This window comes from Micromesistius poutassou, assembly GCF_964030765.1.
Source record: "Micromesistius poutassou genome assembly, chromosome: 15".
Lineage (NCBI taxonomy): Eukaryota > Metazoa > Chordata > Actinopteri > Gadiformes > Gadidae > Micromesistius > Micromesistius poutassou.
The window spans coordinates 11,238,175-11,263,283 of NC_140285.1; the positions used below are offsets into that span (position 1 = coordinate 11,238,175).

General features: G+C 47.1%; 1 protein-coding gene across 1 annotated transcript in view; it reads right to left on the reverse strand.

Annotated features, from left to right (window-relative positions):
• Positions 1–1,152: 1,152 nt before the first annotated feature.
• Positions 1,153–25,109, reverse strand: part of LOC311359801 (dedicator of cytokinesis protein 3-like) — a gene marked incomplete at both ends in the record, with an annotated part of 45,613 nt that continues 21,656 nt past the window's right edge. The window contains 42 exon segments of the mRNA XM_084479836.1: positions 1,153–1,863; positions 1,995–2,077; positions 2,302–2,424; positions 2,523–2,607; positions 2,778–2,890; positions 3,087–3,168; positions 3,646–3,781; positions 4,180–4,301; positions 4,682–4,798; positions 4,962–5,045; positions 5,146–5,325; positions 5,750–5,836; positions 6,374–6,540; positions 7,262–7,403; positions 7,873–7,977; positions 8,362–8,448; positions 9,547–9,695; positions 10,240–10,333; positions 10,482–10,542; positions 11,836–11,931; positions 12,065–12,091; positions 12,857–12,942; positions 13,304–13,452; positions 13,548–13,606; positions 13,864–13,964; positions 14,373–14,448; positions 14,999–15,093; positions 15,189–15,287; positions 15,519–15,665; positions 16,396–16,523; positions 17,007–17,199; positions 17,483–17,505; positions 17,508–17,544; positions 17,870–18,040; positions 21,437–21,518; positions 21,706–21,806; positions 21,950–22,033; positions 22,356–22,453; positions 22,581–22,752; positions 23,535–23,641; positions 23,986–24,148; positions 24,267–24,391. Of these exon segments, the coding sequence (XP_084335962.1) occupies positions 1,153–1,863; positions 1,995–2,077; positions 2,302–2,424; positions 2,523–2,607; positions 2,778–2,890; positions 3,087–3,168; positions 3,646–3,781; positions 4,180–4,301; positions 4,682–4,798; positions 4,962–5,045; positions 5,146–5,325; positions 5,750–5,836; positions 6,374–6,540; positions 7,262–7,403; positions 7,873–7,977; positions 8,362–8,448; positions 9,547–9,695; positions 10,240–10,333; positions 10,482–10,542; positions 11,836–11,931; positions 12,065–12,091; positions 12,857–12,942; positions 13,304–13,452; positions 13,548–13,606; positions 13,864–13,964; positions 14,373–14,448; positions 14,999–15,093; positions 15,189–15,287; positions 15,519–15,665; positions 16,396–16,523; positions 17,007–17,199; positions 17,483–17,505; positions 17,508–17,544; positions 17,870–18,040; positions 21,437–21,518; positions 21,706–21,806; positions 21,950–22,033; positions 22,356–22,453; positions 22,581–22,752; positions 23,535–23,641; positions 23,986–24,148; positions 24,267–24,391 (5,147 nt within the window).

Here is a 25,109-nt window from a genome sequence, read left to right on the forward strand (position 1 = left end):
CTAAGAGATTCCAACCAAGGAGTGAACTTAAAAAAGCACTTAAAGGAGAAGAACTGAAAGGAGAATTGCAACTTGTGAAATCACGGATTAAAACATCTCATTTGAATACATTCACGTGGATTTCCGTCCGCGATGGTACGGATGGGAGGGGGGGGGGGGTCGTCTACGACTGACAAGGTCCGTGTCGCCTTTCTAAAAGGTCCAGAGGTCCACAAAGGGGATACAAGTTCAGTACAGTATCGCCTTGGTTCTAGGAAAGCTGGGGGAACAACACACGCATACACACACACACACACACACGCACACACGCACACATTCGCAGGCAGGCTCATGTGCACACAGACACACACACACACACCAATGTGCTGTTTCTGATGACTCACTATTAAGGAGCACTTAACAGTGTTTCAAAAAACAGGATGGACATAGCTTTTCAGAAGACCATAGTTTAGCAAATTTATCAAAAAACAATAAATCCCCCTAATAACAATAAAGCATTTGTTGCTTCACCAAGGGATGGAGAGCCTTCTTCGAGGGCCGCAGACTTTGTGTTGTCATGAAGCGAGGGAGTGTGCGTGGGGGTGGGGGGGTGGGGATGGATGAAGGTTATGTCCTCCGACACACTTAGCTTATACCGATCCATGTTGTTTGAAAGATCAGGGGTGGTGGTTCACATGTCACAAAAACGCTTTGTCATATAATTATCCTCAAAATGAAAACACATGCTCACAGACACGTCGTTGTACCATTGTGTACAATCAATATCAATTCCAGAAAGCAAAAAATAGACATCCCTGCCCTGTGTTTGACTGACAGATAATATTCCCCTCGTGTCGCATCAGAGGCCGATACAGAGCACAGTGACAGCATGGTGCGCCTCGTCGATACTTCAAAGGCCTTCTCCTCGTGTTCCTCCTGTCAAACCGCCACGCTCCACGGGGCTGGTGACGCGCCCCCCCCCCTCCCCCTCGGTTGTGGACCAGCCCCTCCCCCCTGACTCGGTGCACATTGAAGGGAGGAAGACAAGGAGAAGAACGCCGTCTCCAAATCTCAACAAAAACCCCAGGTAGGGGACTCCCCCCTTTGCCGTCGTTCCCTCCGTTGTCGTCCTCCTCCTCCTTCGTCGTCCCGGCCGTCTCCTCCTCCTCCTCCTCACTGCGCCTCCTCGTGCTCCTCGCTGATGCACTGCTCCCAGGGGTGCTTGACCTGCTCGTCCCGGTGGCCGTGCTGGGGGTGGAAGATCCTGCGGGGCAGCGGGATGGGCTGGGGCTGCAGGTCTTCCTCCGGGATGCAGCCCTCCCTCAGGTAGGGCTTGGGCGGCACGGCCGGGGGTGGCTGGGGCCGGCGGTAGGGCACGTGGTGCTGGGGCCCGTGCCCGGCCCCGTGGTGGTGGTGGTGGGACGCCATGGGCATGGCCAGCTGCGGCTGAGGCCCGTGGCCGTGGCCGTGGGAGTGGCCGTCCATCCCCGGGTGGGGTTGGTGCGGGTGGGACTGGTGCGGGTGGTGTCCGCCGTGCGGGTGCGGGTGGGAGTGGGAGTGCGGGTGCGGGTGCTGCTGGGGGTGCGAGGCGGGGCTGCGGTAGTGGAAGGGCCGCACCTGGTCGGCCGAGTCCATGTCGGGGCCGCTGTAGTGGATGTGCAGGTAGGGGGAGGCCAGGTACTCCTCGGGCGGGGACCACAGGTGGCTGGGGAGGGGCTCCAGGGCGTCGTTCCGGATGGGCCCCGTGTCCGGGTACTGGCCGCCGAAGTTACTCTCGCTCAGGGACGACACGCCGCTGCTGGCGCTGCCCGACAGGGTGGAGTTGCTGCCGCCCAGCGCCGACTGCGGGCTGGTGGGGGAGCCGGGGATGGGGTGGAGGGGAGACTGCAGGGGGAGGGAGAGAGAGGGAGGGAGGGAGGGAGGGAGGGAGAGAGGGGGATGGTTGATACCGTGGATATACTTGAATAAAAGAAGGTAAATCAAGGCAAGATGCTCTTTGACATTCAGTCCGGTACCTTTCTGAGAGAACGGACGGGCAAGGCGGGGGGCGGGTCATTGTTTTGGTGATGGAACGCGTCAAAGTGCATCAAAAAGTGCCCTGCGAAGAAAATAAAACACATGAGCCACATTTGGTTGGCTGACTGATGTCCAAGCCTTCAACATTGATTCAAACATGTCTCACCAGCATCAAGACGTGAGGCACGAATAACAACGAAAAACACAAAGACAAAGACGATCGCCATTAAACGACTGTGTTTTAGAGAACAGAATCAAGCATCACAACAGAGCCACGGGGGGAGTGAGGGGACAGAGGGTGGGTACCTGGTGGGAAGGATCGGGGTGGGATGGGGGGCATAATCACGCTTCCAGAGGACCCTGGGACGTAAGGGACCGTCTCCTTGCTGTCCCCCTCCACGTTCCAGGCACTGGGGTTACCGGGGAACACTTTGGGGGGGGGGCGGGAGAAGGGTAGGGACAGGTCAGCGATCGGACCACAGACACCCAGCGCCCAGCAGGATGTGAGTGGGCCCCCAGTGTCTCACCTTTCTCTGGGAGGTTCATGTGGGGGTCCGCGCACGGCTTACAGGGGCTGACCTGCTGGAGTAAGGCACGCTGCATGTGGTTGTTCTGTGCACACAGGGAAAAACAACAACAAACAAAATGAACCAAATCACAGGATTTAGATAAGAGAGGAATGAATTGGGATAAAAAAAAACAATGGCCTGGAAAGCACGATGGAGGTCATTGAATCATGTTTCTTTGAAGAAAGAAGATGCACAGTTGGACTCCCACGGTACCTGTCCGTTCTCCGCCAGTGTGTAGTACATGGAGTTGTTAGCCCTCTCTCGTTGTGGTAACAGAATCATCACTTCCCTGTTGTGTTTGGCCTTATCCGGTAACGAAGGAGAGCCTACGACAGAAATGAGGCGATATATTCTGAGTCTTGTACAAATGAATATGTCGTGTAGGGCAATGCATAGGTTACTTAAGTAGCAACCCCTCAAGCACAAAGGCCGGTCCGAGCGACCATTAGTCAACATAGACCCTGCCTCCCACGTGTGGTGTGGCTTACAGAGCGTTTGACCAGTATATTTTGTGATATTCACCTCGGGCGCTGGACGGAGCAGAGGTGAGGACCTGAGAAGAGGTGGAGCGGATGGAGCTCAGACTGGAGGACGAGGGACTGGGCTGCCGAACAACAGTAGGGGGAAATAACAATGAATAACAATGGCAGCTTTTTCGGGCTGCAAATATCACATAGCGTCGAACCCAAGTAAAAAACATGCGTTCAGTGGTTATGAAAAAAGTATATAATACAATAAAATAAATAAATACATAAATAAAACAACTAAAGTTTCTGGTCTCTTATAGTGTTGCAGTTTGCTAATTTTATGAATTTGATCTACTGAAATGATTTCTGCACATTTTGGGGTTATATCTCATATATATTGTAAAAACGAAAACGTCCATGATCAAACCCTCCTAGATGACCGTGCACGCAACGCTTCTGATTATTAATATCGATAATCCATCGGGGCTCCAGCACTGCACTGCAGGCGGGCGGTACTACTCCAGAGTCGCAGAACATCCCCTTGCAGGCTGCGTCGGGTTCCCCTCCGCCGCATAAGGTACGGCCGCTGGCGTGGCGTGCCGTCACACCTGTACCTGCATGTGGCCAGAGTCCTCGGGGTGCTCCCCCATCAGGCCGTCCGTCAGGATGACCAGGTTGCCCGCCTCGCTGGACGTGTGAGAGGACAGGGAGGAGGACGAGTGGCGGATGGAGCCCTGCAGGTTCAGGGGGCTGGAGGGGATGGGAGGGGGGAGGGAGGGGGGGGAGATCAGAGCATAGAGGCGGGTGTAAACACTGCCTCACGGGTCCTCATGCTTTTAACAAACGTGTCGCGTCGAAAGCCATAGATGAAGGAGGAATACGAGAGGGTGTCCAGTTGTTTCACTCTGAGGGAGCCCAGAGAGTTAAGCAGCTACGGCGTGAACGACAAGAATGTTACCGTTTTAATGTTAGCTCCACTTTACGGTAACATTTGCAAAGTTTATCCCAAGGGTTTTCAAATCCAGTCGAAACACAGGGCCGCCTTAAAGAAGCACACGACACAACGCGGTACATGTGACTCTCTGGGTCTGTATGTGTTCAGTTTAAACACCTAGCTAACGTGCTAGCGAGCTAGGTGGCTAGCTGACCTGTGTCGGTGGATGAGGCGGATGCTCTCCGGGCTCATGTGGCTGTGGGAGGTCAGGATGCCCCGGGGAGAGTTGCCCCCTGAGCAGCCCGCCTGGCCGAACCGGTCCACGCCAGGGAGACCCTGCTGGGTGTGCCAACACACACACACACACACACACACACACACACACACACACAGGACGGGTTAGAAGATACACACAAGTCAACACAGTCAGTACAGACAGTCAGACAACGATTCATATATATACAGTACATTCATGCATACTCTTTCACAGAGGCGCACACACATACACACACACACACACACACACACACACACACACACACGCGCACGCGTGCTTGTACACATCACATACACACACACACACACACACACACACACACACGCACACACACACACACACACACACTCACAGACACACACACACACACACACGGCGACACACGACCACACTGACACTCTAGTCACAAGGTGAGGATGGTCCAACATGGCCAACTCACATGATGTAAGCCCGTCCTCATCATGTGGAACTGATCCACCAGCTTTTTGTGCAGCGGCCGCATCTCAGGATGCACCAGCTTCTCGTGGACGGCCAGTCCAACCCCCAGAATGTGCACCTATTCAGTCAAATAGAAAGTTGTATATTTGTTATTGTTAGGAGGAATGTTCCATTATTCAAGGTCAGGTTAATTCATTATGCATGCAGATCATGTGGTGAATCTTACATGCTGCTACACCAAGTGCCTGCTGTTCATAATAATCACCCACAATGCATCATACCTGTTCCTGCATCTGGTCCTTCAGCTGTGTCACCTTCTCTGTGTCTTCTGGGTGACTGGTGATGTATTCCTTATCGAAGAACGCCTGTGACAAAACAGCAACAATAATGAGTTTACTATAGTGAGCCTGTATGCCTGTATGCTCATTATCACCAGGTACCGCCTTGTTTCTACTGCAAAACTACCTCCTGGTATCTGGCTATGCCTCCATTGACTGCAGCATCTATGACCCCATTGAGACACATGCTGAGTGGGTTGATGTTGCCATGGTGCTGTCTGTGCTGGTACTGGCTGATTAGTGTCCTCAGCTCCTGGGTCTTGTTCTCCACCACGTAGATGGCATTCTCCAGAGGACTCACTTCCACCTGAAGGCAGATACACAGATGGATTTTCATCCAGGGCCACACTCAAAAAACACACTGGGGATCTCAGTTATTTGATCCCCCCAGGGGGGTGCAATCTCATTTGCACTTATATTCACAAATAACTGGGGGCGTGGGTATTAGAAAAGGCGAGAAGATTGACAAAATATAAGCCCTGTTCGTCTTGGTATTAAAGCGTCAATCCGTATAAGCGAGATCAAAAACACAATGTATCAGAGCTTCTGTCGAGTAAAATGTACAATTATGTTTTACTTTGTAAAATGCTGTCATGCGGTATGTTCCCAGCTGCCGCTGTCCAACCGATGCGACAGACATAAGTGGTGAACAGAGAGAGACACAGGATGAGGTGACACACGAAAGGTTGAGTCCCCCCCCCCCCTTCCCCGCACCCCACACCACCACTCACCACTTCTCTCCGCTCCACTTCAGCCCAGCGGGAGATCCCAGGGAGGGGCCTGGACAGGATCAGTGTGGTCCGCTCTATCCACAGACTCTAAAAGATAGAGAGAAAGAGACATAGAGGAAGAGAGAGAGAGAGAGAGAGAGAGAGAGAGGGGGGGGGGGGAGGGAGAGAGAGGGGGGGGGGAGAGGCAGAGAGGGAGAGAGAGAGAGGGGGGGGAGAGGGAGAGGGGGAGAGAGAGAGAGAGAGGGAGCGAGAGGGAGAGATAGAGAGAGAGAGGGAGAGATAGAGAGAGAGAGGGAAAGAGAGGAGAGAGAGGGAGAAATCCAGAGAGGCAGATAGAGAGAGTGAGAAAGAGATAGAAAGAGAGAGAGATTGACAGAGAGAGGGAGAGAGGGAAAGAGGGAAAGAGAGGAATAGACAATATATAATCATGAAAAGATAGACGACAAGAGAGAAAAAGAAAGAAAGAACGAAAGCAAGAATGAAAGAGATAGAGACAAAGATCTATTGTCACAGCGGTGTCCACGGGGGGGGGGGCGGAGACATCCCCGGGCGGTCTCACAGCCTCCGCTGTACCGATAAAACACCCAGAAGAAGACAAGAGGGAGTGGCAGGCCAGGCTCGTACCCTGAACTCGTTCTCCCGGTCTTTGGGTCCCTTGTGGAAGGGCCTGTCGTAGTGGAAGCGGTTGACGTTGTTGATGCGGTAGAAGCTCTTGATCCTCTCGGGAACGCGCTCCAGCTGGGGCACGTCAGTGATGTCTGACACAGGAGTGACCGCGTAGATCTGGAGGTCTGCGGCCGAGTGGTCAAGGAAGTGACATGCGGACGGACAGCCAGACGGGACGGGGACATATACGGGGAGAGGATGGAGCACCAGAGGGGGGGTGGGGGGGGGGGGGGCGTGAGAGGAATAGCTGATGCCACCAGTTGTCATTTTCCATAGCATGTAAGAGAGGATTGAAATTCTCATTTCACGCCTACAATGAATTAAATAAATAATATAACCAATTTCAGCTGACAAAAAGTGGGTGAGCTTAGAAGCTCAGTCCACATGTTTTAATTTAAAGTGACAATGTGTGAGATGTGTCCCTCTATCGGTAGCAAACATTTACTTTAATTGGAAAAACAACTACAACATTGAAACTGCTTTTTATCTCAACCTGGGCCCATTCACTTGCTGCGGTTGCCAGCACTCACACAAGAACAACAGGCAGCCAAATCCAACACACTAGAGTCGTGTCCCAACAACATTTCTGTCAACCTCAAATTCACAAATATCAATCCTGGTTTTCCCCTGAAGCGCACTGGGCATGTGGTGAGCTCCACCAAAGCATGTACTATAGATATATCTAGATCGATTTACCTGAGAAACAATAATAAATATAGTAATCTTAAACATTAAAGGGTCCTATCCACTGTATATATGTTAGCGTGTTGAGCTAGCTGTTATGTGTCCTTGGTAGCTTTCCTCCCCAGTCCTCCACAAGAACTGAAGTGCCATGGTGAAGGATACACTGAGCATCGCTCTGCAGTATGGTGTCATCCGGTTGGTTGGGGTGCTGCATGGCGATGGCCTGTGGAAATTCTCCCAGCATCCTTTGCTGGAAGTCCTCCAGCCGCTCGTAGTCGTAGCCGCGGCAAACAAACTCCTTGTTCTAAAAAGTTAGGAGGTGCGATAAGCAAGAAGAGGTGGAGGATAAAAGTGGATGCAGAAAAAAAAGCTTATCTTGAGAGTGGGCTGTAATTATGCTGTCAATGACTCACCAAAAGCTATTCCTGTAAACCTTATATTAAACCTTATTTTAAATAATCCGTTTTATGAACTGATCTTGTCGATAAACCCATGCTAAAACCACAGGGCGTGAATTAATCGACAGTGTTGGCTCAAAACGTTTCAAGTCGTACCCCTACCCCCCGTCCCCCCATCCCCCCGTCCCCAGAGAATAAACAGGCCCTACATGCCATCCTGTTTCATAATAAAATTCAACATCAGTTTTTTTGCACCTTTGTACCGGCGGAGGACTTGAGCGAGCTGCCTAAACCACCAGAGGGACCGCGCAGCCAGCCAGCCGAGTCAGCAGAATATTAAGTACGTCTGGAGAGACAAGGGCCTGCTCCTCTTACCCGGAGGAAGAAGGGGAACTTCCTGCCGTAGAAACCCATTCGGAAGAACTCTGGTTCAACCCGCTGCTGCTCGATGATGTTGTCATAGTAAGCAGCCTCCATTTTCTGCCAGGGGGAAAGATAAACACTTACACAATCATCCTAACGAATAATGCTTTAATCACACCCTCAACCTCCCAAAGCCGCCGACGCTGAAGCTGAGGCTAATATTGTTGTGGAGTGTGGGGCGGGCATAGACGGGTGATTATTAAATTGTTTTGCCGACATGCGTCTCACAAGACACAAGACAGGCTTGATGAGAGAGACGGAGAGAGAGACAGAGAGAGAGAGAGAGAGAGAGAGAGAGAGAGAGAGAGAGAGCACAGGCAAAAAAAAATCCCCCATCCCACGTTATCTTTGGAGGATAATACATTCTTGAGCACATAGCGTGCCTGCAGCAGCAAGCCGATAATGAAAGGCAAACAACATGGAGACGGAAGCCGCACTCACCCGAATCCAGCTGAGGCTCTGGTAATCATATAACGCCTCATATTGGAAAGCCAGCTCCCGGCATAAAGATATTCCATATTCCCAACACTGGAAAAAAGGAAAACACAGACGGGAGAATAATATGAGAAAAAGGAAAATCAACCCTTTACAAGATCATGCCACCAAAAAAAGAACAACCATAAAAAAGATGAGGGATGTTTTTTTGAGTGTGCCTGGAGAGACTGTTGTGATAGCATCAGAATTAGTACTGAAACATTTGCAATTAAACATGCATTTATTGTTAGTATCCATCTTGTGCTGCAGGGACAGAAATGAGGCTCATTTACTGGCAAACCGGAGGCACTAAAATGGTTATTAGTATAATGTTTTTGATTATTTTTGATTAAATTGGGCTTTCTTTATTAACTCTAACAGTAGGTGCAGGGATTTGGAACCATAATGTGACTAATCAGTCTAATAAATAGCAGAATTGTTAAGTGACAAGATGAAGTGATGTGCATGAAAACAGAATGCTGGCTAATGACATGGGGGGGGTTAACATTAGCAGCTGATCACTACGTGGGCAGTATAACAGAAACATTTGTTACCATAGAAATGATAATCATTTATGTAACAAATGGACAAGCTCACTACTAATCCCTGAAGTACACATTATATCGAGCTGGCTTGTGCGGTTATATTTTGAATGGTTAAACCTGCACTATGTCGCTTTTCTACAGCAGCTATTAACTCCATAGGAAAAGTATGTGAACTAGAATGTTCTCGAGGATAAACTACGCTCCGTCTATGAGTTTATCTGTCCGTGGGCTGGTGCCTGAGGATGACAGTGTCTGAACGTGACATAGCTATAAATGTAGCTACGGCTCAGGCCACTAGAGGCTGCAAATGGGACAACTGACATGGTGAAGGTTCAACTGCAGAGCCCAACCAAACAATTATTTTTATGAAAGTCAACAGATCTTTCTCTATGCTTATGTTAAAATCGTTTTCTTATTTTCAAAACGTTCTTTTAAAAAGCAGTGAAACAAGGTTATATCGAAACTAAAAGAATATCAATGTCGGTATGATCAAGACAAAATCTGAATGGAAAATCCCCATGAAAGGTTGGAAAATCCCCATGAAACCCTTAGTTTGTTCTTCACAACAATAATAGAAGGAAGACGTGATGGCCGTTCAGGGACTTGCCTTCCCCTTGTTGAAGTAGTGGAGGATCTTGCGGCTGAGGTTCTCCTTGCGCTGCCACTCGCTCTGTGAGGGGTAGTGGAGGAAATCCCTGAGTGCCCGGTCCTCCCACTGGAGCAGCTCCCAGTACAGCAGCAAGGTGAACGCCGCCTCTGTTGGCAGGGGGAAGGGGGCAGGGGTCAGAGGTCAGAAAGGTGAGGTGAGGCCATCCTGAATAATTGATGGCCAGATATTAAATGTTGTGATACATCATGACATCGTATCACGATGTCACGATGAATTCTAAATTAATAAGTGTATAATTAAACCTGCACTATGTAACTTTTCCACAGAATATTCTCGCATATTACTCCATTAAAAATATGTTGAAAGATATAGATGAACAAACTATATATAGCTGTTTAAAGCTGAGTTATGGCTATATCATCTTCGACGTTGGAAGATGACATAACTGTAGCTGTAGCTGCAATCTCCGGCCACCAGAGGCTGCTTATGGGAAACCGCAGGTTTTATATAACACAACATAAACAAGCTATTATTAGCTTTAGTATAACGTAGACTAATTATGTCGCACATGATAATTGTTGATGATTGATGATTTATTTAGAATATTGCCAATTGATGCAGTTCATGGCCACAATGCACAAAACACACTATTTACTACACAGCAGGGGGCTGGCCTGAACTGTGCTTCACCTGTGAAGTCCTCGGCCTGCAGGTGGAGGTCACACAGCTTGTGGATGTAACGGATGTACATGTCCTCCTTGTTCACCTCCGACTTGTAGAAGTTCTTATGTGGGGAGGGGAGGGGAGACACAACGAGGCCTGTTACCATCACGTCTTAATGGCTGGAATCAGCCAACAGCATTAGCATCGGAGATACGATGACGGATTAAACATGCGTTGACCGGATACAGACAGTGAAAGGAGGTGATTACCATGAGGTTGACAGAGCCACTGATCTTCTTGTTCTCCCCCTCCTCCCCTTTTATACAGTCCCTGAAGAGGAACAAATATTGTTAATCTCATCTCAAGCTCCTCACAGTGTATTCATATTGGTAAGAATTGGACTTGGAGTCTAGCTAGAATCTAGCTAGACTCCAAGTTCAGTTCAAGTACAGTCTAACTAGAGTCTAGCTAGAGTCTAGGCTCTATTGGTGAGAACTGAACTTGTGCTAGTCTAACTAGTGTCTAACGAGATGGTCAAGTGCAACAGTTTACCGTTCACTATTTAGGAGACACTCTAATACAAAGTGTCTACTAAATGAGAAGATAGGAGTCATTTAGTGAGACGATAGGAGTTAGGCCTACGTTAAGAGTGCGGACATTGGGCTTAGAACCCACAACCTTTCGACCAGTGGCGGCTGCTGGTCGAAGAGGGGAAGCTCATTTTCTGCCTCCTTTCTACACCTGCAGATGTAGCTCCAATTGTTGACACTAATGAGAACAGTTTGTAAAGCTGAGGCATTGCACTGTCCAACTCCATGTTTTTAAGGAAACACCAAGAAATCACACAGCTTTCCCCTGTCACCCTGCAAGTCCTGATCTGAATACAGGACTTGAAGTTCAGACCTCAGGCTCCCTGAATCAAAGTGATGGCCAACTACCAAAACAATATTATACTTGAACAAGGAAATGTGGGAATTATGTTAAACTGCAGCAAGGAATTGTGTGTATAAGTGTATGAAATGTATGATGAAAATTGTCTAGCAATTTCGGCAAGCAGCTATCAAGAAATAGGTTGCAGTTCGTCTTTCAACTCGCTTGCAAAATCCGCGATGAGACTGAGGACTGAAGAGAGCTTCGGCAACGTTTTATAGTTCAAAATCGCTGTCAATCAAACGGCAACTCAGTCTTTCGCAGACCCTCCAATCATCACGCAGAAGCCCAGCGTCCAGGCTAGCCCACTCCTCCATGCACCCCCAGAGACGCTGAGCGTCCATGGGAGGGGCATAATCGCAGCATTATCCAATGACCGTTGACTTTCGACGCACTAAAAAAAGCTGTTCTATGCAGCCCCATTGAAGTGGATGGACGCTGAGCTTTAACAGGCAAATGCACTGTGACGCTACGGGAATGAATGAGAACGAGTAAGTAGACCTGCAATAAGCAGCTGATTCTGAACAAACTTGTCTTCGAGATGGACGTGTTCAAACGCATTTTTAGTCAGTGAAATGTTAACACAACAGTATATATTTGACCATTCAATTTTTGAAATGTTAGGGGAAGCTGAGCTTCCCTTTCAGTCTTAGAGAAATCGCCACTGCTTTCGACTGGGAGAACAGTTGGTACCTGTAATCCAGGAGCCTCTCCATGAGCCTGGTGACCGACGTGACGAAGGAGATGCTGGTCTCTCTCCAGGTCTCCTGCTCGATCTTCTCCAGCAGGCTGGAAGAACAGAAACAAGTGTGTCTTTAACATGCACTGGTCGAGCAGAATAATCTATACCATGTACATGATTCAAAATATATGATGTATTATACTCAGTTAAAAAAAGGGTTGTATACATATGAATATATACCTGGGGTAGGGTCCAAAGAGCTGCGTGCTGCAGAGAAAGGAGACATGGTAAAGAGGAGAATGCGGTCATGGGGGGGGGTCACAGCAGAAAAAATGGACCAAAGCTGCACATTCCACTGTTTTTCAATGCAGCCATCACTTTGGTTCAGGAGGAGGTTGTCTACACCTTTGATAGGTGGTTCGATATGACTACTTAGGACAACAATGTGTTCTAATATACTGATACTATTCAAATGATGATAGATATGTTTCTACTTCTCATCAAGTGTGTCCATGCCCTCTTCAGTCTGATAGGGGTCCTCTCGTGACCTAGGTGGATGGTGTCTTTGTTATGGTGGGGTTCTTTCACATGGTATACATTCAGAGGAGACCCGGCCTCAGTAAAAGCATGTCTTAAGGTCTCAAGGGTATTTACATTCTGACCCATGGTACTCATTAGTCCTAGAAGTAACATGGCTCACCATTCTATCGTCTTTTCAAGTATAAATGAACCTTGTGTAGGCTGGGACATTGTTCAGTCCTTCTCTGGCATCTCGAGAGTCTGCGAATTTGTATTAAACTCGTGTCGCTGCAACTTTTTTTGTCTTGAGTCTTCAACTTCATCTGAACTGAGCCGAATGTCCTTTCAACCTGTTTCCCCATAGAACAAATCAGGTTGCGGGAGCGGTGAATTGATGGGTTCATTCTGTTGACTGGAGTAGCCAGGTTTCAAAGTGATGGCTACAGTGCAGAGGGATAGAGGAGGGCTACACAGAAGAGGCTCTGAAGCAACAGTATTCACTGCGATGCTCACAGCAAGCTGAAGAGTTCCCTGTGGTTATCGTCTCCCTTCCCGTCGGACACCATGCTGTCCAGCTTGTCCATCAGCTCCGCCTCCACCTGTCACACACACACACACACACACACACACACACACCCCCATACACACACACACACACACACACACACACACAACAAATAGAAACACGCACACACAGTCACAGAGAAACAAACACACACACACACACGCATGTTAAACACACATACATACACATCAATGTTAGACACAGATACAAACACAAATAGACACACACACAGAAATAGACCCCCACACGCCCACACAGGCCCACACACACACACACATACAACGGGAGATATTGCATCAACTGTATCCTTGCGTGATCTACAAGGCAAACCTGTCTGAGGCACGAGATGGAAATATTCAATAGGAAAACAAAACACAGAAGATAGCAGCGCAGACCTGTTTGAAGTTGCCGTTCTTCCGCTGTTCCCAGTCCATCATGTCGTGGAAGATTGGGATCATGATGTTCCGCACTTCAGTCTGCGGTACCAGCGTGACTCCCAGGAAGGGCCCCATCATCCCCGGGATGAAGTGGGGCTTGTTCTCACCTGTGAGGGGGGGCGGGAGACACCAGCATGATGGGGATTTCATCAGCGAGACAACGGGCGTTATTTAAGAGGAGGCAAAGGGAGCGTTGTCTCACCCAGCTTCTGCCACATGCTGAAGAGCTCATAGCCCATCATCACTCTCATATCGCCATGCCTACAGAGACAAGAGCACAACATACGATCAATACACAACCAACCGTCATAACAAATATGTTTTTGTATTCAATTATTAGAGATATGATTATTATTATTACTAGTAGTAAAGATAGTAATGATCATAATTCCATTCTTATATATTTGTATGATTTATAATAAGGTTATAATTAATCGTAACAAAGTTATTATTAACAATAATAATGTAATTCTTATATATTATTGTTATTATTATTAATAAATTGTAATTGTAATGACTTGTCCAGGATCTTCTTCCTCTTGGCCTGGGTGAGCGGCTCCAGCTGCAGGCTGGGCTGGTTGATGTACAGCACAGTGAGGCTGAAGAAGGAGTTCCACACCTGGACCGCAGGCAGGGGAAAGAGGAAGCAAAGCTGGGTCAGCCTCACTGCAAATTCACTTGGACTAAAAACATATGCTAAATGACGACATGTAAAACAGTAGCAGAATACATTCTGCATATCTTTATTAAGATAAGAAGTGTGTTTTTGCACAAAAAGTTATACGGTGATACTCATTCCGTTTTTAAGATGACTGATGATAAGATGAGATAAGATGTTAAATAAATATTAAAAAGGATTCCTAGACAGGAAATTAATTTTGTAATATTTGTATTAATATTACATTGAAACTACTAGTTTACTCGGGTACATGCAAATTCATTCATACACACGCACGCACGCACGCACGCACGCACACACACACACACACACACACACACACACACACACACACACACACACACACACCTTGAAATCAAAGTCGGCCTCAGAGAAGTTCTTGTGCAGCGCGGGGGACAGGAACTGTGTGGTCACCAGGATGATACTGCAGAAAGCACACAGAGGCTGTTAGCGCTAGTCTTATCAGCTCTGACAGCCAGGTAGCTGCCGCTAGGAAAATATAGAAATTACCCCCTTTAAAGGTAGGGTAGGCAATTTATCTTAGAAGTACTTTTTGTCATATTTTTTTAAACTCTCTTTATATCTCGACAGCGTTCAATAAATAAAATGCCCTGAAAACCCCCCAGAAAGAAATGGTATGTCGGGGGCCTGTAATAAGCCCGGCCAAACACTTCATTGGCCTGAATGAAGTCATTGGATGGCCTACCTGTCTGTCTACCTAGCTACCTGAATACCTGTACACACTTTGCCCGTGCACTCATTGTGCATGATCAGAGTCTTCCACAAGGCTAGGCAGACCCATTGCTAAAGCTAGTAAGCGAGGCTAATGTTTTGGGGGAGTGGCTTTGGAGTGGGGCCTGAGGGGAGGGCTGGGATGTTTTCGGTTGGATACTTTCAAATTCTAGACTATTCTGGCTGATTTCTCCAAATTTCCTAACCTACCTTTAAGCAAAAAAAAAGAGTTACAGACTTACTGGCTTGTGAGGAGTCTCATCACGCTCCAGTCTCGCGGGAAGATTGTCAGTTTCATCAGATTACGAAACACACAGAAGATCTTCAACAGGAACTCCTGGTGGGCGACAGAAATGTAAACACAGTCGGCAAACGTTGTGGATTTTTTCATTTGTATTTATTTCTCTGCGGCTGAACAAAGCTGCCTCCCACCTTGAGCTCCTCTTTACTGTGGAAATTGTTGAGCAGGTGATGGAAGTGGAGCTCAGACATCTGCCTGAGCAGCGAGAGCAGACAGGAAACATACTCCCCCTGCACCACAGAAGAAGAAGATTCTGGATTGATACTGAGGCTGAGTTTGAACCCTGATGTCTTCCTGTAGGCATCCTTGAGAATCCATGGTAGAAGTCAGACTTCTACCTGCTGATCAACGACTTGCATTGAGAAAATGTAATGGATGAAAATTTCAGTTGAATAGCAGAATGGATATCATTTGCTACTTCATAGGTGTTTGGGGTGGGGAGCGAGGGAAGGGAGTCTGACCGTGATCTCTGCTGTGCACTGAGGGCACCTCTGTCCCCTGGAGGTCTCCACAGCCTGGGACTTGCTCATGATGGACAGAAGTGTTTGCAGCAGCACGTCTAGAAGACTCTCCACCATCATCTCCACCTCCTCCTGAACCGACGACTCCTGGGAGAGAACCAGTACACAAAAAAGAGAGGGGGAAGAGGTAAGAAGAAGAGGAAGTGGATTATGAAGAAGAAGGAGAAGAAGAAGAGGAAGATGAAGAAGATGAAGAAGAAGAAGAAGAAGAAGAAGAAGAAGAAGAAGAAGAAGAAAAAGCAGAAGAAGAAGCAGAAGGCCATGAGGGGAAAAGACCGTATGCATAATTGATGACAAGACCCATGCTGCTTAATTGCCTATTTAAAGCGTGGAGACAACGCCGGGCGGCTGGCCCTAACAAGTCAAGACTGCACTGGAATGAGCGACGGGGTCTTTCAAAAGGACACATGAATTTTACATTTGAATTTTCTTGTGTCATTCATTTTTTATACTCAGCTATGTCAATAGCTGTGTATAAAGGGGGGCGGGGGAGTTGTGTGCAGTCTGCAAGTCTGCAAGATAAACAGCAATATCACAGGAATGAGGAAGAACATTGACTCAAAACATCATATTTTTTGTGACAAAAAAAAAACTGTGTGTGTATGTTTGTGTGAGCTTGTGTATGTGTGTTTATGTGTGTGTGTGTGTGTGTGTGTGTGTGTGTGTGTGTGTGTTTGTGAGCTTGTGCGTGCGTGCGTGCGTGCATGCAAGCGTGCTTGTGTGCGTTCGTGTGTGTGTGTGTGCGTGTGTGCGTGCGTGTGTGCGTGCGTGCGTGTGTGAGTGCATGTGTGTGCTGAGCAGGCACATGTCGTCCCACCATGGCGCTGGTCTTGATGATGGAGAAGATGCTGGCCAGGATCCCGGAGCAGATCAGCAGCTCCCTCTGCTGGCGCAGATGGAGGTGGATGTGGTGTAGGACCACGGGCAGCAGGATGCTGCGAGACTCTGGCGGGTGGAGGAGGAGATGGAGGAGACATGACGACAGTTAAGTAGGAGGAAATAAACTTGGACTATGTTTTGAAATATTTTTGCCTTTGTTTTTTTAGAGAGAATCTTTTGATCACAGTGGATTGATTACAACAGATTAGTCTATATTAAAAATATATTCATCTTGGTAGATATATAATAACAACAACACAACAATGTATATTCATGTGTTATAATGTATAGTATAACAGTAAGTATAACATCATATAGATTATTGAATATAAGTTTGATTTTTAAATGTGTTATCTCGGGATATGAACATTGATTTTAATTTAATTGGCAAGATGGAGAGATAAGGTGAAATACAAGGAACATATTCATTTGATAAATAAGAGGGCAACACTAAAATGTGGAGATTGTATTCTAGACTTTGCAGTCCTTGGGTGGAGCCTATAGGTATAGTGATGAAGGTGCTTGGCCTTTAGCCCATCACAGTCTCACCGGGGAAGTAGAAGAGTCGGCTCTCCACGGTGCGAGCAATGGACTGAAGTTTGACCACGTCCATGGACTGGCCGATGTCCACCGTGCTGGGCATGCTCCCCAGGGTGCCCCGCACGTACTCAGCCACCTCCTGAACGGTGAACATCTGGAGCAGCTCGTCGAATATATCCGGGAAACTGTTTAACAGTGCCGCCTATGAGGGCAAAGATGAACGGGGAACAATCTCTTTTAGGGCTGGTCTTTAAAATGTGCTTGAGCTGACATTGAGCATTGTTACAAATGGATGTTCCATGGACACACAAATGTGCACATGTTTCTTTCATAATGAAGATAAAAAATAAAATCCTTCAACTTCTGCTTATTATCTATTTCAATCACAGAGGTGACCACAGTTTTCTCAATGTCATCTGGTTGGGTTGAGGCACAGCCTGCTGCTGCACCGGAACTGAATGAACACAGGGGGCGCTGTGACTTACTGAGACCGAAGAAGCGCTGGAATATGACCACAGAGAGGCATGCAGCTGACCACACCCCTGAACTGTTCAAGAGCAAGCCAAGGGTGGGGTGACAGTAAGGGGGGCGGGGTTCAATACAAAAAAACAACATGGCTTCAATAATCAAAAACAAGCAACAAAAACATGGGAATTCAACTGAAGATATGTGAATGCAAAATGAACACAATTCAACAAAAATGGACAAACATGCAAAACCAAAGATCTGGAATTACCCAGCAGCCAGATACAAAATAGAGACAAAAAGAGACAAAAAGAGACAAAATAACACAGGATTGCCAAGCAAGCAGCAAATGCTTTCTGACAGACAAGACTGTCCACTGAGAGTCTCTCCCCTAGGAACCATCTGACCTGTGTGAAGACCAGAGTCTCCGAGCTGCGGCTGTCCAGGCTCAGCACGAAGCGGATGGACTGGAACAGCTCCTGGATGTTGGCGCGGAACTGCTCCTCCTCCATCCCACAGGTGGCCCGCGAGTACAGGATCCGAGACTGGACGATGAACTTGAACAGGTACTCCAGGGCCTGAGCAGGGGGCATTAGGGAACAGAGGATTAGAGGAGAGAATATGAAGCACACAATACACACTTGATGTGATATGATATAATTGGCAACCACCTTTAAACAGAAAGAAGGTGTAAATGCCATGTGTGTCTTCATAAACTGCAAAGGCAGCCTATATCTCCTCATACTAACATGTATCCAACTGTTGGGAGTCCATTCACCTCTTTGCAGCATCCCTTCAGCTCACCCCTGCATCCTCCTGTGTGTCTGATGGTGCTATTTGTGCTTATGCATCACCATTAAAATGTATCCTGCTGAATTAATGAGACTCCAGGTCTCCAGGAATCGAGTGAATTGCATAGTACAGAATGTACAGTCCTGCTGTAGCCTGCTCTTCATTTATTATTTATTTGATTAGGAACATCTGTGTAAGGTGACAGCGAGGCAGAGTCGCCTGTATAGTGAAACGTGTTGTGCACACACACTGGAGCTCACTGCATTCGTTTAATTCCCTCTACATGGCTGTCCTGCTGGAAGTACATCGGATCGGCCTTATGAGGAAATCTTCAGTGAAAACAATGGAAGTCTAAGGAATCAAAGGCTATCTGCTGTAGCCTATGCTAGACAAGGCAAAATGTACGAGCATGGAACAGCCGGCGATTTGTATTTGGGGGTATCATGTGTAACATTTAGGGGGGGGGGCATGCAAGATATAAACCCTGGAGAAGTGATACAACTCAGGGAATAGACACCTGCAAGTGGAGCACAAGAAAACCAGGAGCGTGTCCCGAGGTTAATTGGGGACTTTGGTTATCACAAAACATGTCGCGAAGAACTTCTATTTAAAGGCACAGAGGCATTGAGGGTTTGGATGATGACGGATCAGACGCGTGAACCTTCAACAAGCATCCTGTCCTCTGCAATGGCACCACAGTGATCATTTCTCCTCTGCAAAGTTAGCTACCTCCAAGGGCACACGACTTGGCAGTGTTAGTGTATGCGCAACTCCCTGGCATCCGGATACACAAACAAAAAATAATTATTTAACGGATCGTGGAGAAAAGCCCCTTGCGTCAATGGTGCGACGGCCAGCGCGCCAAGTGCCAACAGCGTTAGAGTACAGTTCCAGGTGACAGGGACACCGGTGGCACCACACTATCAGACACTACATCAGTGTCCAACACTCAGCCAACTGTATCTGCTGTATGGCCACCGGATCCACACCGGTTAACACACTAACCCTATGATCACAGAACCGCTAACATTGGGGGGCAATTAATTCCGGGGTTCATTTTCTGATGTGGGTAACCTTGTACTTTGTTTGTTGTTGTTAGTGTCCATTCGTCACTCGCTATCCTGTCGGGTATCTGTTGATCTGCCCCAATGTTGTTTTACCCATAATTACCTTCTCAACCCGAAGCTTTAATAGTGAGCCTCAAAGCAGTGATATTGCATTGGGTATTGTATATGGCTGACAGCATGGCTAGACTTTGGGTGTCCTTAAATACTCTCACAAACTCTCTCTTAAATAATTTATCTCTGCAGGAATATTACAAAATTAGATTTGCAGTATTTCTAACATACAACCCTGAGTTGCTGTTCCCATGGGAATGAAACTAAGGGCTGATGCTATAGCAAAAGATTCTTAACTCCAATGGTTTTTTTCGTCTATTGCTATTTACATGTTTTATCCAAAATAATTTACAGTGAATTCAGATACATGTCATTAAGGAGCAGTTAAGGTTTAGGCATATTGGGAAATACTGCCAAAACAGGAAATAGGAACTCACTAAACTAAGCCACGGTTTATCAATATTACAACCTGAGCTTCTACAAATGGCAGGCATCACAGAAAAGAGATAGACAGATCGAGATGGATCTATCTATTGACAAATATAGTTAAAAATGCATGGAGCAAGCAACCAGATATTTTCTACCCATGTAGATCAAATCAATATATAATGGTAATGGTTTCCATCCAGTAGTTGTTTTAATAAGATATATGTTTCTGTACAAATCAAATGAAATGTATTTATAGAGCACATTTTTAAAAACAACAGCAGTTGACCCAAGTGCTGTACAATCACAGACACCATAAACCAAAAAAAAGAACAAAGAAATGCAACTCTCTACTGAGTTAAGAGCCAAAAGTTACTGAGTTTAAGACGGGATTTAAAAGGCAATGTGGGGGCCAGCCTGACATGCAGAGACACTCGTTCCAGAGTTTGGGGGCCACTTTGAGGCACGACCTCCCCGATGCTTCAACCTCGATCTGAGGACAACCAGAAGCAACAGATCAGCGTACCTGAGTGACCTCGATGGCAGTAAAGGTTGTAAAAGGTCAGAGAGATAGGCTGGAGCTAGCCCATTGAATGCTTTGGCCAACGATTACATCTTCAAATCAATCCTAAAACATCCAGTGAGCTGGTGAAAAGAGGCCTCGCTTGCGTGTTCCTGTTAAAAGGCAAGCTGCAGTGTTCTGGACCAATTGGAAGCGTGAGAGGGAGGCCTGGCTAACACCAGCATAAAGGGCATTAGGGTAGTCGGGATGAGATGAACGCAGTGTTTGTACAAGATAAACCGTATCCTCATTGAAGAAACAGGGGTGTTTTGAAGGGCAGAGGTTTGTGTTCTATGAAAAGGATCCGTTTTCTCTCAGGTCTTTGCATTTTCTAGGGCTGATCCTCGGAAGTACACGGGCCGTGTTGAAAAAATGGGTCATTGACTGGTTTAAATTTTAGGTTATGAATGATTGATTACTTTTGAATGAGACCTGGCTATCCATTCAGAAGTCCCAACGGGTACTGATTGTTTATAAGTGAACGTTTGGTCTTTTTTTACCTCCACTACTTTACATCCTAGGCCTATATGATAAATGCCGAAACCTAGAAAGACAATCTCTGCAATCAAACTCCTTTACGACCTTGTCATTGTTGATAGCCATCATTGTTTCAATAATTGAGCTTTTCGTTTAATCAAATATACTCTCACTCTAGTTTATTTATATTCTGGTTCATTCACATTCCCACTTCCTGAGTGTCTTTATTATCTAAGTACATTTGGGTCTGGAAGCCATCGATACCCCCACTCTAGCTCCAGTATACTTTCCCAGAAGAGGTCTGGTCCACTGCAGACCCATTGGGCTTGGTATTACTTACCTTCCTGAGCTCACATTACTCCTTATCAGCCTCTGCTTGTCAGACGTGCCTATTGGCTACTTTTTTAGGCCTCGCCAATAAATCTACTTTGAAAGATTCAGGACATGTTTTTGTATTTTTTGCGAGGTTTTATGCTTTCCAAAACCAGCAATATCAAAGAAACTAATCAATGTGTTTGTATGTGATTGTGTGTGTGTGTGTGTGTGTGTGTGTGTGTGTGTGTGTGTGTGTGTGGTTTGATCTATGTCATGGACCTTACCCTCATGGCTTCCTGGATATGGTCCTGTCTGACCACTTCAGCTGAGCGGTCCATGTACCACTTTAGACATCGGATCAGCTCTCTGCAAACACAGTGTTGAAAGAGGCTCTGAGTCAATATCATGGATCTCCCATCGTGAATTGTGACCACAATTAGAAGCAATCAGAGATTGTTAGAGAATGTGTAATTCATATTCTCACAACAAACGCAAGAGGTAGCCTTGCAATTGGATGGTATTTATATTTCAGTAGTACTATTGTGCTCTTTACTTGTAAGCCAGCGCTCCAGCGAAGTGGTTCTGAATGTAGGAGTCCATCACTGGTCTGAAGTGGTAGAAACGGCTGTCCCTGAGCAGGTTGATGATGAAAACCTACACAGAGCCCAAAAATAACCACGTGAATCCCACTCTTTTGTCTTGCAGTCATGTAAAATGAAACCATGTGTTTGTGTGTGTGAATGAGTGCATGCAGGTTTGTGTGTGTGTGTGTGTGTATGAGCTACTGTTTTCCTTACCAGAGACTGAAATACCAACGGTCCGTATTTATCTGTGTTGTCATCTAAGAGACAGAAGAGCGTATCCAGGACATCTCGCAAGAACTGAATGGAAACACAGGAACGAGAATCATCACATGGCTGTCTTGGAATTAAAGGATTTATCTTCAATTTACCATCAAAACGAATTATAGCGCTATACACAAACTCCAGTAGTGTGATGAGTGACAGAGACTGTAGTTGTTAATTTTTAACTTATAGTTTGGTAAAAATAAAATATATACAAAATGTATGAAAAATTAAACCGGATTGCCAATAAAGCATATGATAGTGTCCACATTTAAGTTTTTGTATTATATAATCCAACACAAAATCAACTGTAACTCCTGTGTGTTCTAGACGCAGTGGTGGTGGTGTTGAAAGTGACCTTGACGATCTCCTCTCCACTGATCTGCCGCAGACGGCCCAGGATATCCAACACCCGGTCAGGATGGGCCTTCCAGTTCAGCAGAGCCAGGAGGTCGACTAATGTCATTCAAAACAAAACAGAGAAACCCACAAACAGCACATTAGCATTTTCCACCGAGAGTAGCGCTTGAGTCACTCAGCTTGAGCCCTGTAGCGTCGCATCGACCCGTCGTCGTCGTCGTACCGTTCTGAGTGAGCTTGGTGGAGCAGAGCAGCGTGGAGACCCAGAAGGTTTCCTTGGGGCTCCTCTGGAAGGGCAGGTTGGCGGGCAGGTTGGGACAGCTGTTGAAGTCCTCCTTACAGCAGGGCATGCTCAGGTACAGGCCCTGGTTACTGAACGTAGCGTTCTCATCACACTACGGCAGAGAGAGAGAGATGGAGAGAGTGAGAGGGAGAGAGACGGAGAGATGGAGAGAGAGAGAGGGAGAGACATGGAGAGAGGGAGAGAGTGAGAGGGAGAGAGACGGAGAGATGGAGAGAGAGGTGGAGAGAGAGGGGGGGAGAGATGGAGAGTGAAAGGAGGAGAGATGGAGTGAGAGGGAGAGATGGAGAGAGTGAGAGGGAGAGATGGAGAGAGAAAGATGGAGAGGAATGGAAAGAGAGGGCAAGACAGAGAGAGAGAGGCAGTGATGGAGTGTGAGAGAGACGGAGTGAGAGGGAGAGATGGAGAGAGAGAGAGATGGAGAGAGAGAGATGGAGAGAGAGGAATGGAAAGAGAGGGTGAGACGGAGAGAGAGGGAGAGATGGAGTGTGCGAGAGACGGAGTGAGAGGGAGAGATGGAGAGAGAGGGAGAGATGGAGAGAGAGAGAGAGATGGAGAGAGAGGAATGGAAAGAGACGGCGAGACGGAGAGAGAGAGGAAAATAAAGAGATTTAGAGAGAGAGAGAAAGATGGATTTAGAGAGGTGGAGAGTGTGAGAGAGAGAGAGAGGGGGGGGGGGGGTTGCATAGTGGCGAGGATAGGGATAGGGTGGAGGAGTCAGGGAGTTTTGTGAAATACAGTGCCGTCTAAATATAGCGCGGCTACTTTTACACCTTGCATTTGAATGTGTACCCACTCCGCCTGTGAGGGCTCCACACAGCCACGGCCCGGCCACTGCGGGGAGGGAAGTGTTTGAATCCCCAGCCCGGCTCTCACCTTGTAAACATAGAGCTCGTGGTTCTCGTCCGACAAGGTTGTCCCGTCCTCCCTCATTAGAGGCGTGAAGGCAAAGCCAAACAGCTTCTTCTCCCCTTTGTCTTTAGCTGAAAGAAAGACAATAAATATGAAATGTGTCTTTCAACACGACCACGGCCACGGCCAACGTCATCTTGTCATACAGTGTGTTATTTAATCATTTAAATTACATTTAGCAGGCACTTTCCGTCCAAAGCAGGGGAAAGGGATTTCAAGGGCAATAAGGGGGCGCTGCACCTTGCTCAAGGGTGATCGGCGACTTGGAAATTGGGGATTGAACCCAGTAACTTAGGCGAGGGAGTTTAAAATCCGAACCACTTGACTTCCCCCTGCCCCACTGCTACTGTTAAATATAAAAAAAAAAACTACCAGATGCCCAATTCTGTCTCTCTATATTGTCCCGGGGACTCACTGGAGCAGTGTCTGAACTCAAAGCGTAGGTGGGACCCTCTGAAGCGATCTATGGGGATGGGCAGCTTCACCATCTCGCTCCAGCGAGGGCTGTTGTTGTGGTAGAGGACGAAGGAGCGGTGCTCGCTGGTGTTGGGCTCCCCGCTGCCCAGACTGATGCAGTCCTGGTGTACAGGAGAGCGAGAGAGAGAGGCGATGGGGTTAAATTCCAACGGTTAGCATGGACAGCCAGTGATCACCGTATTAAACGCGTGTCCGTCATCGCGCTGCGTCGTTCCGTACTTTGAGCGTGTCGCCGTCGGCGTAGAGCACGTACACGGTGACCTCGATGTTCTTCTGGACGCTCTTGCCTCCCCGTTCGAACTCGCCGCGCTCCAGGGTGAGGTACAGGTCATTGCGGATGTCTCCTGGGACAAACACGGGAGGGAAGGAAGGATGAACCCTCTTTAACTGAGAACCCCAAGCAAGGAACCAAATCCCTGTCCTGCAAGAATAGTCTCTCTTCCTCCCGTCTGTCCAGCTGCAGTAGGATAGGTCCAAACGTGGCTAGCACCATCCTTTAAACATTGTAGAACTATCCAAGCTTTCACAGCTTAGGTTAAAGAAGATACTTCACTGGAATGATGTGAGACATAGCATGGTTCCTTTTCCCGCCACTGTTAGTCACTGATAGTTCAAGAAAGGTTCAAATGTTATTCTAGTAATTAGTTGAACCTGACAGTTGACAGTAGATTCGACTGTTGCGTTCAACACTGCGTTTCAAAGGCTAGCCCAATATCAACCTGTTTCTGTCACTGAAGAGAATACATCGTAATAACTGTCGCTGTTTGGGGAACCGCCATCGTGACGGCATAATGGCAGTAGGGGTGAAGGATGTAACAGTTATTCTTAAAACCAGAATATGTTTATTTATATCCAAATCAAACAAAGGTATTAAGTTGGAGGGGCGTGTTTCTGAGGAAAAACTGGAAGAGGGCTGAGAGGCATAGAAGGGGCTGCAGTCTCCTCAATGGAAGACAAACAGGGCACCGCTTGCTGATGAAATGAATGGAAATAAACACACACGTTACTCCAAGCTTTTACCATTTCACTTGCTTTTAGTAATCTTTGAAGAACGGCGACTGA